This window comes from Enoplosus armatus, chromosome 19 (assembly GCF_043641665.1).
Source record: "Enoplosus armatus isolate fEnoArm2 chromosome 19, fEnoArm2.hap1, whole genome shotgun sequence".
Classification (NCBI taxonomy): Eukaryota; Metazoa; Chordata; class Actinopteri; order Centrarchiformes; family Enoplosidae; genus Enoplosus; species Enoplosus armatus.
Window position 1 is genome coordinate 4361631 of NC_092198.1, and position 12429 is coordinate 4374059.

The window sequence follows — 12429 nt, forward strand, 5'->3', positions numbered from 1 at the left end:
CTACAGTCACCACCTTATAAAATAGGACTGAATACCGAATAAGTACAGTCACTGAAAACTTACAATGTCCTCAAGGACTTAAAAATATCTAGAGGAGGGAAAATAACTTGTTCCCTTCAGCCTAAAATGGACACATGACATAGTCTTCATTGTTTTGATTGTTTTGCTAAATGCTGGCTCTGAAGGAGCCCCCCCCCCACCCCACGAACATACCATAAATAACTGGGTTTTGGGATACTACTAGGATGTTCTCTTTAGAAGAGAAAAGAAGGCCACAGTTCTGGATGAGATTTGGACGGTACTTGTCAAACCTTGCCGACTCCAAAGAAGGAAACCCCTGGAGTGGATGTTGTCAAAGGGAAAGAGCAGTGACCAGAGGGTAAAAGACGTCACCTGAAAGCTCTCTATTACAGCTTTCTATATTGGATAAGAGGAAAAAAAAAAAAGAATACTGATACAATTGTTGGTGTGTGTCAAAATGTACTACATGTTATGTATAACCATGCAGCTATTCAAGTACTTTTACACTGTTCAGTATCTTCTTTCCTCTAAGCTTTCAATGTTCAGTATGTTCACTGATGTGGTTGTTAAAAAACATTTATACCCTGGATACATCCTTCAAACACAGACTATTTGCCATGCGTAAGTTTTAAATATGTTTCAAAGAAAAGTTTGAAAAAGTGGCATTGGCGACGAACAGGCAAGATTTAACAGCATTTTTCCATTTGATATTTTTATTGAACATCTGCTCATGAATGGCCTTGCTCTTGCTCGCTACAATGATCACTTACGTCTGAGAAGGTTGTTAACACATTTATTCTCTTTTTGTAAAACAATCATTAAAATATTCTCTTTTCATTCATTTCCTTTGAGATTCTTTTCTCAGGTCCCCGTAGGACAGTACAGTCTTGTCATAGTGTTGTTAAGACCAGATGAATAACTATACAAACAAAACACTCAACAGGTGTCTCTCCAAAAGCGGCCCCTGAAAGACATTTTAAAACAACAACCAGTAACCTGTTCCTCCTTGATATCACTGTGCCTCCATGACAGTTGGTGACATCTACTTCCATCTGCCGTTTTCTCACATTCCCATTAGTATCTTAATAAAATATCCCAAAAAAAAGTCACTACAGCCGTTACATATCTTACACAACTCTGACTTCTTCAATTGTGTACTTTAACCCTTCATTGCCACATGCCCAGGCTAAACCCCCAAAGCCCACTACCCCCAAACACCCAGAGGAAAAAGGGAAAACAGACTTCTGTACATTTCCCCTTGTCCCGCGGGTTGTCATAGATTTCTTTGATTCAGTTCTTTGAGAGGGATTTCCCCACCAATCCTCTTGTGATCACTATAAATACCAACGGCTTGGCTGAGCCTCTAGGAGGAGCAGTCAGTCTCAGGAGGCTTTGACGGGGTTTCCTCTGACGGTGTCTCACTGGAGATCCCAGTATCGCCTTCATTCTCTGGTCCGTTGCTCAGTGACATCTTTTCCAGAGCTGCGGGGTGGACACAGATTCAGATGTATAATAAGTAAGATGTTGTTTGCATCAACCCGACAGCTCCCCCATAATGACAGCAGAGTTTTGTGGTGTCCTGGCTTGTTTTAATCAGCATCTCGAGGTGGAGAGGGGGCATGGTTGCCTCCTACTGTAGCAATGAATGTCGGTGCTGTACCTTTTAGGAACTACACTATGTGTAACTATTAATATGGCTTAATATGTCTTAATGTCAGTTGTAGCGGTTGCTGGTTGCTAAGCCGGGGTGCCAGTCAGAGTCTCCGTCCAACAAAATTAAATGTACAGTTCACAGTCAAACTCAGTCTCATCTGTGTCACTTTACACAGAAGTGAACTGCTCAGTCGAGTCTTGGTTTCTGTAGTTATTCTGCTAATGCTTAGTAACTGGCTCCAGGAATTCTGGCGTTAACCTTGTGTTTTCCAGAGAAGGCGGCAGACTCCCGGGACCGGACAGCCAGAGCGATTCACGGACTGCCAGGACTGGCAGCCTAACCAACAGCGGACTTTTCGGATGCGCTGCCAGGGGTTGGCAGGCTGGCGCCGGACGCTCACGGTCTCACCACTTCCCTGTGTGTCAGCTTGCAAGTACGTGCCATACTGCTTTTTAAACGCCGTCATTCATGTGTGTGTGTACGTGTGACGTAGAGGTGTGTGTCCTTAAAGGCGCTAATCACCCCCTGCATACCAGCAGGCCTCCATTCTCTCTTCCTTTCTGTCCATCTTGACAGTTCATTGTGTGTGTTCAGTTATTTGCAATCATTTAGCGAAACACAATGCATGAGCGCTACTTCGCCTGAACAACTATATTCTCTATAGATGCCTGAATGACTGAATCCAGTGAAACTCACTGTGACTTGTCTTTGTCCTTTTGTTGGGAGAAGTAGTATGAAAGTCTAATGAAATTCAAACTGATATGTTCAATGATGAACTCACAAATTCAGGGTCATGGCTTACATTTATTAACCATACAGTACTCGTGTTTCGGGCCACGGTCCTTCAATAGTGCAAATGCCATCCACACCAAACACAGGAACCTTATACAGGTGATGTGATGATTTCATCAAATACTGACTTCCATTCTGAGAGAGTCCAAGTGTAAAGCGTTCCCGTTAAGGTAGAAAAGTCCTATATAAGTGGAGTCCACCCATCATTTACCACTTACATGTCTTCCACATTGTAGTTTCAATATTTGCTGGAGGTAAGTGAATCTAACCTGACACAGGTATAAATAGTAGCAGGTGTCAATCTAATTTTGAATGCATCTAGACTAGAAAATGTTCTATTAGCACAATTACAATATTAAACTTGCATGGTAGCAAGTCAAACGAGGGAAATCAGAGGAATGACAATGAAGAAAAGCAGTAAGAAATAGAAAAACAGCTCAGCTAAACACTCAATGAATGAATGAACTGAAGTTTCTGTCTTAATGGAAAGTTCCAGTATTTTTCAACCTGGATCGTCTTCTCATAACTGTGGCCATTCTGATTCGTCAGTCATGCTAACTTTGCACTCACCACATTGTATATTGGGGCAAGCAGCACAAGCGCTGTGAAGCACTCCAAATAAGGACAACATTTGCATTTCATACATTTAAGCGTTGAGAAAGACCTTTTATGCATCTGTAAGCATCAAGTCAGAACACGTTTTGAAAACATACCTTGCAGTGATGCCGAGCTGTTGCTGGGCGGCGCTGTGCTGCTGTCGTCCAGTTCATCCAGGTAGAGTCGGTAGTGATGGCCACTGTCGTCTTCATACTCCACATTCTCATCGTCGCTGTCCACTTCTGGAGCCACATACACCACCTCAAACTCTATCTGTCCTCGCTGACACAGACACCCGCAATGAACACTTTGAGAGAAACGGAGAAACGATGGGGTTTTGTGTGTGCGCTTGTGTGTGTGCACGGCGTTACCTGCTGGGACAGAATGGTGACGGCCTCCTTGTGTTTGGCATCGCGCAAATTGATGCTGTTGACAGCAAGGATGGCATCTCCAACATGCAGACCTCCACATCTGTCTGCAGGCTGACTTGAATGGATCTCTGAAATTAAAATGGGAACGCCGTGCTCCTTCCCACCCTGATGATAACAGACATACGAGAGTTAACTCAGATGTTAGGAATGTCACAGTAATGACAGAGATGACCAAACAATAGGACAACCTCACTGCCAGTTCCTCTGTTTATGTATCACTCACGCCACATTTGACTTCAAGTGCTGAACATCCCAAATGGGCACGCATGAAAGTACTCTGAACAACACTATCGGAGATTATCTTAAAGCTCATCTCAACATCTCAACCAGCTCCTGTATTCTGAATGGGCGGCAGCAGGGCGCTCCCCCGCCACTACCGGCTACCTCCAATCCTAATAACAACCTGTACCATGCATCACAGGCTTCCGCTATCCACCTACTGTACTCTCATTATGCAGACTGTGGCTCAAAACAGGGGAAATTGTCATAACATCTTTAATGCTTTGCCGAGTGGAAACCACAAACTTGAGGCATTTTTATAGCCTTTCCCTGCATTGTAAGAGTCAATTCTCTTAATTTAATTTTCAGACCCTTAGTTAGCTGCTTAGAGGACCTCATGGTTTCAGATTTTCAAGCACATCTTGGTAAGATTAGAAAGGTCAGTAAGGTTTCACTGGTACTGTACACGAAAGCATGCACAAACATGATCTACATAGATTAGTTATAAATAGTTTTTCCCCAACCTTCCCGGCAATCGATTCACAAAAGACTTCACTATGCAGCACATTAAGATAAGCTGGAGGCTTAGTTTATTCACTTTGCATCTAAATGCACAGAATTGTTGGCTGCTTTAAATAGCTCTCGGGTGCAATTTCAAGAGGCTCTCACGGCCACTTTCAGGAAGGAAAAAAATAAATGATAAAAAAACAGAACAGCTGTGATTTCTTACTGTAATGGAGATTCCCAGCCCCTCATTATCATCTTTGACTAGCACGACCTTTCTGATGGGGCCTACTCCCTGGGTTTTCTTCAATATGTCTGGGTCCTGTAATTGCATTAACACATTCAACTTTGGAAGCACAAACGAAAAGTATCAACAGTTTCCAACTGCTTTGCAGATTCACACTCACGTGCCCCACAGGAGAGGGAAGAGGTTTCTTTGGATCATTACGACCTCTACACGCTCGGATGACAGTCTTATGGCGGTGAAGGTGAATCTCTGCCTCAAGTTGGTTCCACAGCTTGTCGTGTGCTGGCCCTTTCATGTCACGGCCCAGTAACTGGATCTGCTGCACCCTGACAGACAAACCAAAGCTTTCTGCTGCCTTTTCAAATTTCAGGCACAAAGTGCATTTTTTGGCTAAATGGAAGTTATCACTATATTGATGATACATATGTGTGATTCCAGTAAATATACATTGTTGAACTGAAGGATTATCATGGATTTATTGGCTTGGCTAAGCAGGTACACATGTACTTGATGACTATGTAAAGATGGATTCTTGTAGAGTATAACTGCACAAAATGTGGAGCTTTTGTTTTAGATGCGAAGAAATTCCTTCCAGGCGTTCCTGAGACATTGGGAGAATGGGATTGGCCTGAGGTCACCGTTTTCTAATCAGTTTATGATTTGACTTTCAATGATGAGGTCATGATTCGATTTAAACAAACAAGAGATAATGTCTCACCCAAAACAGAATACCAGAAAAGGGATTTCAACCTGCAAACAAAGCGCATCTTTTAACTCATCCCTAGATAGATGATCCTTACCTGCCAGCCAGTTCCTTGTCCAAGTATTTGGCAGCCAGTCTGGCTCCGTACACCTCGGCCTGCAGTACTGCCATGTGCCTGCGAAGGGCCTCATTTTCTTTCTTAAATAGTCTCACTTCTGCCTCCAGCCTTGCCTCTGCTAATTTCTCCTTCTTGCTGGCCTCGAGCTCCTGTTCCTACAACAAACACACACACACACACCAAGGACTTTAGCAAGGTGAGCGGATGAGTGAAAGTCCTTTAAATCTCTGGCAGCTGAATACAGTACCACTTATTTATCTGTGTTTATTATCACATTTGAGATCAAACCATATATTGTTTTTACTTCATCTGTTGTGCACCAAGTATTTCAAAAGTAATAATTATTTTCTGGGGGTTATTTTATATCCACTGCTGACACTACTAAATATGGCAGCTTGTTTGCTGTTCACTTCCTATAGTGCTGGTAGTTTTTCTTATGTTTGGAGACAATGGGATTCATCATTATAAGAACACAAACACAGGTGCGAACAATTAAGAACATGTCATGAATCTGACACAGACTTTTCTTAGGACCTTTCTCAAGATCAAATTTAAGAAAAAAAACTTGGGAAGATATTAGTGTGCAAGTCCCGCCCACTATGACCTTGAACAGGATAATTCAGCAAATTGATGGGTGTCTTCAGAGATTATTTCCTGTAAATACTTGTTGCTAAGCATCACTGTTGATACTGCTCCATCTTACCCTCACCTGTGAACAAGACACTGAGATGCATGGCCCTTAACCCCACTAAGCAACTCAACTAGTCTACAAGTAAATAATTGGCCCAAATACAAATCAATATTTTTTCCTTGAAATTATGTTGAGAAGAGGGAAAAAGTGGAGGTCGTATTATATTTGAGCATTAGTTAATTCACATTTTGACCAAAGCTACGTCACTTCACAGCTTCGGTGCAGTCAAGACTGACAGATGAGATGGAGAGAGAGACAACAAGTTAATCAGGTTTGAGAAGAATTTTAAAACCACAGTGCACAATGAGGCAGAAGCATCAAACAACTGTCAAGCAACCAAGAAATACGTCATGTCAGAAAATGGAAAGCCATTGCCAGTGAAATAAAAATAGTAACAGTCAGAGAAAAGCTTTCCACTGTCCCAAATCAGAGGCCTGTACTATGAAGGTAGCTTCAGGTTTAACCCTGGGTTTCAGGGTTATGACAGTGGTTCACTTCTTAACGAGGTACATTGCCATGGTAACTTAAGATGGATTTATGGTTGACGCAGTGTCCCTGTCCCAAGATACAGTGCAGAGTGCAGCCATGTAGGTTTATCCACTTGTTTTGTCCCCTGGCGTTTCGGAGAATACTGCAACGGGTAGCCCGTTAAGCATAAAGGCCTCTGTGCAAACTCAAAGCTCATGCGACATCTATGGTGGCCTGCGTCACGGTGTCTCGCACGAGCATAAACAAGGCTTTATGCTGCACACCTAACCTGCTCCGGAGCAGGTTATGTTCGAGGTAACTTGTATAAAAGCACAGCAGCATCCCGCCAGCACCCCCAACGAGCGGTATGGTCCCAGTCCTTTCTACTCCTGCCTCAAGTATCATTGAGTCACTAGTTGTGTCAACTGTAGCTACACAATCTATTTTCAATCCTAAAGATCGGAATGAATCAACACAACACACCCATACACAAACTTACCATCTCTTCAAATGTTGGTGCAGGCTTTAGGGAAGAAGAGGCAAAGGAAGAACAGAAGACATAGATTAGAGAAATTCTAATTTCAGGCAACAGAGATTGTGAGTAAGTTAAGCATTCAATACAAGTGGCAGATATAGTGTAAAGAAATAAGCCCATCAGTATTGGAAAAAAAGGTAACTGAAAGCAGTGGAGGCAATGGGCAAGCAGGAGGAAAGAGCACCACAGCGACAGCCCCGTATTTTATGTGTTTGGGCTATGAGTGTCGAGAGATGTGTCGTCGGACCACTTTGTTTCTGCACCAGCCCACATCCTCCTCCTCAAGATGCCCAACACCAGTTCAACTGTAAGTTAAGGCTCTGCAGCTGAAGCCGTAAGACAGAAGACAACAGGGATAAGATAAGCAGGGTTTGGGTTTGGCTAGCTGTCTATTTAGCTAATGTTATATCAGGTGACAGATGTAGATTTAGCCAGAGCCAGGATGCCAATATGTGCTCCTTCCAGCCAGCCTCCTCCTAACAGCAACACGTTCCCCTTGTTCTATAACACATCTATTTTACTAAAGTTGTTGTTATATTGTTCACTAATCTTGTTTACGTAAAGTGTGGCGTGGGTTGTGGCCAAAGAGAATAACGTTGCTAAGGTTACCTCACTGAATCCCCGTCCTTTATGATTTACATTTTGCTTCCAGGAGATGCACGGTGAATAAGGACCAGTCTATACAGTATGTAAATAAGCAGGAATTAAGCACAACATGGAAGTGAAGGCAATGATCTGTTTATTTGAATGTGAAAGTGCAGTAAATATATTTTGTCCCTAAAATCAATGAATAATAATCGTGATAATAATTGTGATTCAAATATTGATCAAAATAATCGTGCAGCCCTAGCTCAGCGCCAGGCTTGTCTAAATGTTGTCAGATGTTTTCTGGAATGATGAATGATTTTTTTATTACCTCAGCAGTGGTAACACAGGACATGCAGCAAGAAACTAAATAGAAAGAGGAGGTTTATGTGTGCATTTAAAATGAGCCTCCAAGAATCTTTCTGCATTAATATATTATTCAAGAGGTTATTTTCAGTGTGCAGGTGTTCTTCCTCCTTTGAATGAAATTCAATTTCTTGCTTTTTTTTTTTTTTAAAGACAACAGTGCAAAATAAGCCAGACACCATGTCCTAAAAAGTAGGGAACATTCCTTCTGTTTATGGATTGAACGTCTAGGTGGCCCAGACTGGACCTCCTGGAGACCTCTTTCAGGTACTTTTTCTTCAGCTTCCCTAAATCATACTTTGATTAAGTCAGTATTAAACAGCATCTACGCATCATACTAAATCCATGATGCCTGGCTCACAGACCAACCCAATGATTACCCTTTTTCCAGAACACGAGTGCTTTTTAATCTTTTCAACTGACAACAAAAACCAACAACCAACTTGGTCAAATGTTAGAGTTAGAGATGCCCTGGGGCGACGAGTATCCGAGTGGTTAAGACAGCTGCAATGTCGTCGGTTCGACTTTGACCCTTTTTTTTTTTTTATATCATGCCCCCCCCCCCCCCCCCCCCCCTCCCTGCCTGCACTTTCTTTCTCTATCAAATAAAGAGATAGCTTCACCAAATGTTTTGCCCTATTGTAAAACTTTACTTTATTCAGTTTGAAGGTTGTGGACAGCATCTCCCACTCCTACCTACCAGTCTGTCTTTGATGGAGTCCGAGTCCTCAGCCTGGCCTTGCTTGGCATGAAGCTGCAGCTGGAGAGCATGAAGCTGCAGGAGCTGGTCATGGACCTCCCTTTCAACCGTTGCCCGCTCAGCCTTAGCCTCGGTCAGCTCAGAGCGCAGGTCCACCAGCTGAGCCTGGAGTGGTGGGGCGGATGAATGGAGGCAAAGAAGTGTGGAAGAAGGCAAGGAAGGGGGAAGGACACAAGAGGTCAGAGTCAACACTGCACTGGCTTCAGAGAATACAGAACAGTCCCAGCAGGACTCCCTTCGTGGGGCCTCCAACTAGGACTACATAAAACATGATCTAGTTTCATCAAAATCAGTGAATAAAGTTCTAAGTTGTTTGCTTTTGTACAGTAATCAGTGAGGCCCAGCCCGCAGAAACACTCATCTACAGTTTTTCCAACCTACTTCGTGTCTCATTTGTGTTCTGATAAACAGTAAGTTCATCAAATTCATCAAATAGCCCCTTATCTCTGTTTTTCAAGCTAATTTACTGTGGCTGTCACATGCCGTCCAGCACACCAGCAAGAGGATGAGGCGACGGGGATGTGCTCAGGGCTCAGAGGCTTCTCTCTGCCCCTCCGTAGGCTTCAAGAAGCTGTCCAATCAGAAGAAAGTGGGCTTCTAGGAGGGCCTTAAAGAGACAGGACTTAAAGCGTCTTGTTTCAGACAGAGGGTGAACTGAGGGGCTGCATGAAGGGCCAGTATAAGACAAACAAGGACCTTTCTGAACTGTGAATCATGCAAAGCTACTCTAGTGGTGTCCCAGTATAAAATTATAGAGTCTAAAGTCTAAACAATATTACAAACATCTGTATTACAATGAACTCTTTCTAACGCAGAGCTGCAGCACAATCAATCCCGTCACTTGCTTCCACATTCAGTTCTTCGCAGGTAGGCTACTTGGGTCTTAAAACACACTAGCAGGGTGTAATGCACTCTTTATGGTTGCATAGATGCTACTCGTGGGATAAGAAATATTATCTTTACAGGCGTGGCCATGAGAGAAGAATTCTTATATGGTAGTTGGGCAATCTAAGTGGGAGTGTAACAACAACAACACTGCAATGTAACAGAAAATGAAGTCTACCCAATTGAGAAAAGAAAACAAAATGGGCCTTATGCAATAACATTTCCCAATACTTATCCTTAACCTCTCTACTTTTTCTCAAATTTGGCATAAATTGCTTGTTTCAGCTCGATGATTGCCACCCGTTCAGCATAATCTACGTCCCTGAAATTGCCATATAAGGCTACCTGGTCCGCTCTGTGGGGAAGCTTCATTTAACAAGACTAGGTCGAAAACGAGTGTATGGCTGGACTGTGTATGGTCAATGTGCTATATTGTGGCCAAATTGTTACACAGAAAGTCAGTGGTAGTGTCTTTAATGTGAATTCCTGGATATTAAACGTTGATCTGCAGTTTTCTGCAGTGGTCGGAGTAATGTATGTTCTTAAAGTGTACTCAACTCGTATAAGAGAACTCATTCTAATTATAATTACAACTATTCTAATTATCTATTAACTCCCTCTGCGCTTTCATTCGTTTCTATCTGCGGGATGTCTCTCGTTTTGCTATGACTCACTCTATTTTGGGTGTTTTGTCCGAGTGATTGTTATTTGGGGTGCTTTAACTGTCTGCTCTCCCTCAAGCCTCTCTGAGCTGTTTTCTCTCCTACTCCGCTCTCTGCTGGACTGTCACAGTGCGTAACCATCGTCTCTACTTCCCTCAGCAGCAGGTTTTATGATCTTTTCCTGTTTCATTCCCTCATGGTGAATATCAGGTATTATATGGCCTTTGTGCACATGCACATACTGTACTGTGACACAGTGGCGAGGTATGGACTGCTTATTTATTTTTCGTGAAGTGGGTGTGTGTTTTTGCTTGTGGGTACTGGACAGACCCAGTGGGGCATGGACCACATCCTGCTTTGCCCTTATCTCACTAGCGATAGCCTTAGAGGGTGAAACCTATACGAAACAGACTGTTACAGTTACTAATGGTAACTCCAGGTTCTATGAGTAGCCTATAGGCACAGCCCGGCTCCTGCAGCACTGAAGACTTTTAGTCTAACTTATGTCCACTTACTACGTGGGCCCCACAGGGCTTTTTCCTCAGCTAGATAAAAGGAACCAGTTTGGAGGGCTGTGCCTGTACTGATAAAATCTGGAGTTATGGTACACGACTAACATTCACTACTGTCATGACATTTTGAAAGAGCAAAGACCAATGGTGTAACTTGGTCACTCACTCAGTAAGTCACAGACAGACTTTTACATCTACAGCCAAAGAGAAAAGAAAATAATTCCACATCAGGTCATTCATATAGAGCACATCCACCACAGATGGGCACATGACCCTAAAGTGAAGCATCGGTATATGCCAGGGGACAGGATCTGCCTGCAAACATGAGACACACAGCAGCGGCATATCATAGTGACATATGTCAATAAGAATCGATATGTGCCGGTGCCACAGGCCGGCGGAACTGCAGCGGCTCGTCATATGCTGCTGAGACAAGAGGCATAACGTTACCATCCCTCTCATACCTCTGCAGGGGGGGAGAACTAACGTTAACCTCCACTCACAAGTAACCAAGCATCATACAACAGATACTAACCTCTAGTTTGTGGTTGAGTTGGAAAACCGTCTGGGTTTTGTGACAGAGCTGAGCAAAACAGGAGCTGAGGCTGGTCATCTTCTGCCGACCCTCGTACGTGATGTCGACTTGATCTGGGTCTATTTCGCCGAGCAGCAGATCCACGTCCACGAAGGCCTTGTCAAACTCTTTCTCCAGCACTTCTAGCCAGCGAAACATGGACATACCGGGGCCAAGGCCCGAGCTATGGCCCGCCGGGGAGCATCCAGCCGAAACGGACATGGCTAGAGCACAGCAGAGTCCTAACGTTAGCGTTAGCTTGCTAGCTAGCTAACTTTGATGGTGAGTAGCGCTGATGAATCGCCTCTCTGTTGACCAATACGAAATAACGTTGAAACCCGATAACTATGATTGTGTTGGGTTAGCAGAGAGAAGTCTGACAAATTGCGTTTTGTGATTCTTATGAAAAACACAGTCTGACCAGGAAGTCCCACATCAGACTCGCGAGTCTGCTGCTTCTTCTTCTTCGTGTTTTACGGCGGTTGGTATCCAGCTCATTGGTACTTTACCGCCCCCTTCTGCTCCGGAGGGTGGATCAGACGATAGGTTGACAAAATAACTCCCTTCAAAAAATAAATGAATAAATAAATATGAAGAAAAAAAAAAAAAAAAAACCTTTCGCACAAACACACACACATCCTAACCTACATGGTTCTATTCTCTCTTATTGTCCATTCATTTTAAAGCCATCTGATGTGTATTATTTGATACTAATCATAAAAGTAGTCATTTCATAAAATGATATGCAGTACAAAGTTGCCACGTATGCAATGTTCCAGGTGAATAACTAGTAGATGTTGGGGCCCCATACTGATAAGATTCATTATTGTTTGGATGTCTCCCTTGGAATGTGGGAGTTATGCGATATAGGTCTCTTTTCCTGACCCCTAGACTGCTGTCCAAATAACTTGTATATCATCGGTTTTGGGGTACTGAGGGACCCTAGGGAAAGATAAGTTTATAGATTTATGTGTTATGGTAGGAGCCCTGTATGCCTAAATGTATAAAAGACGAGGTTGAACAGTGTTCGATGCAGCAGTACTGATTCGGCTACGGGTGCTGTACAGGTCAAGATGCGCATGCCTGTTGATCCTGATCTTTGATG

The 12429-nt window shown here is 43.2% G+C and overlaps 1 protein-coding gene across 2 annotated transcripts; it reads right to left on the reverse strand.

Annotated features, from left to right (window-relative positions):
- Positions 1-729: 729 nt before the first annotated feature.
- On the reverse strand, positions 730-11662 carry gopc (golgi-associated PDZ and coiled-coil motif containing). Of its 2 annotated transcripts, XM_070925920.1 has the most exons (9): positions 11286-11662; positions 8632-8796; positions 6945-6968; positions 5266-5441; positions 4626-4791; positions 4445-4540; positions 3436-3600; positions 3181-3346; positions 730-1503 (listed from the first exon to the last, which is right to left on the reverse strand). In XM_070925920.1, exons 1-9 carry the CDS (start codon positions 11544-11546, stop codon positions 1385-1387), a joined length of 1338 nt encoding a protein of 445 aa, XP_070782021.1. In that variant the 5' UTR covers positions 11547-11662; the 3' UTR covers positions 730-1384. The 2 variants fall into 2 exon arrangements, with proteins under 2 accessions (XP_070782021.1, XP_070782020.1); XM_070925919.1 differs by lacking the exon at positions 6945-6968.
- Positions 11663-12429: the final 767 nt, after the last annotated feature.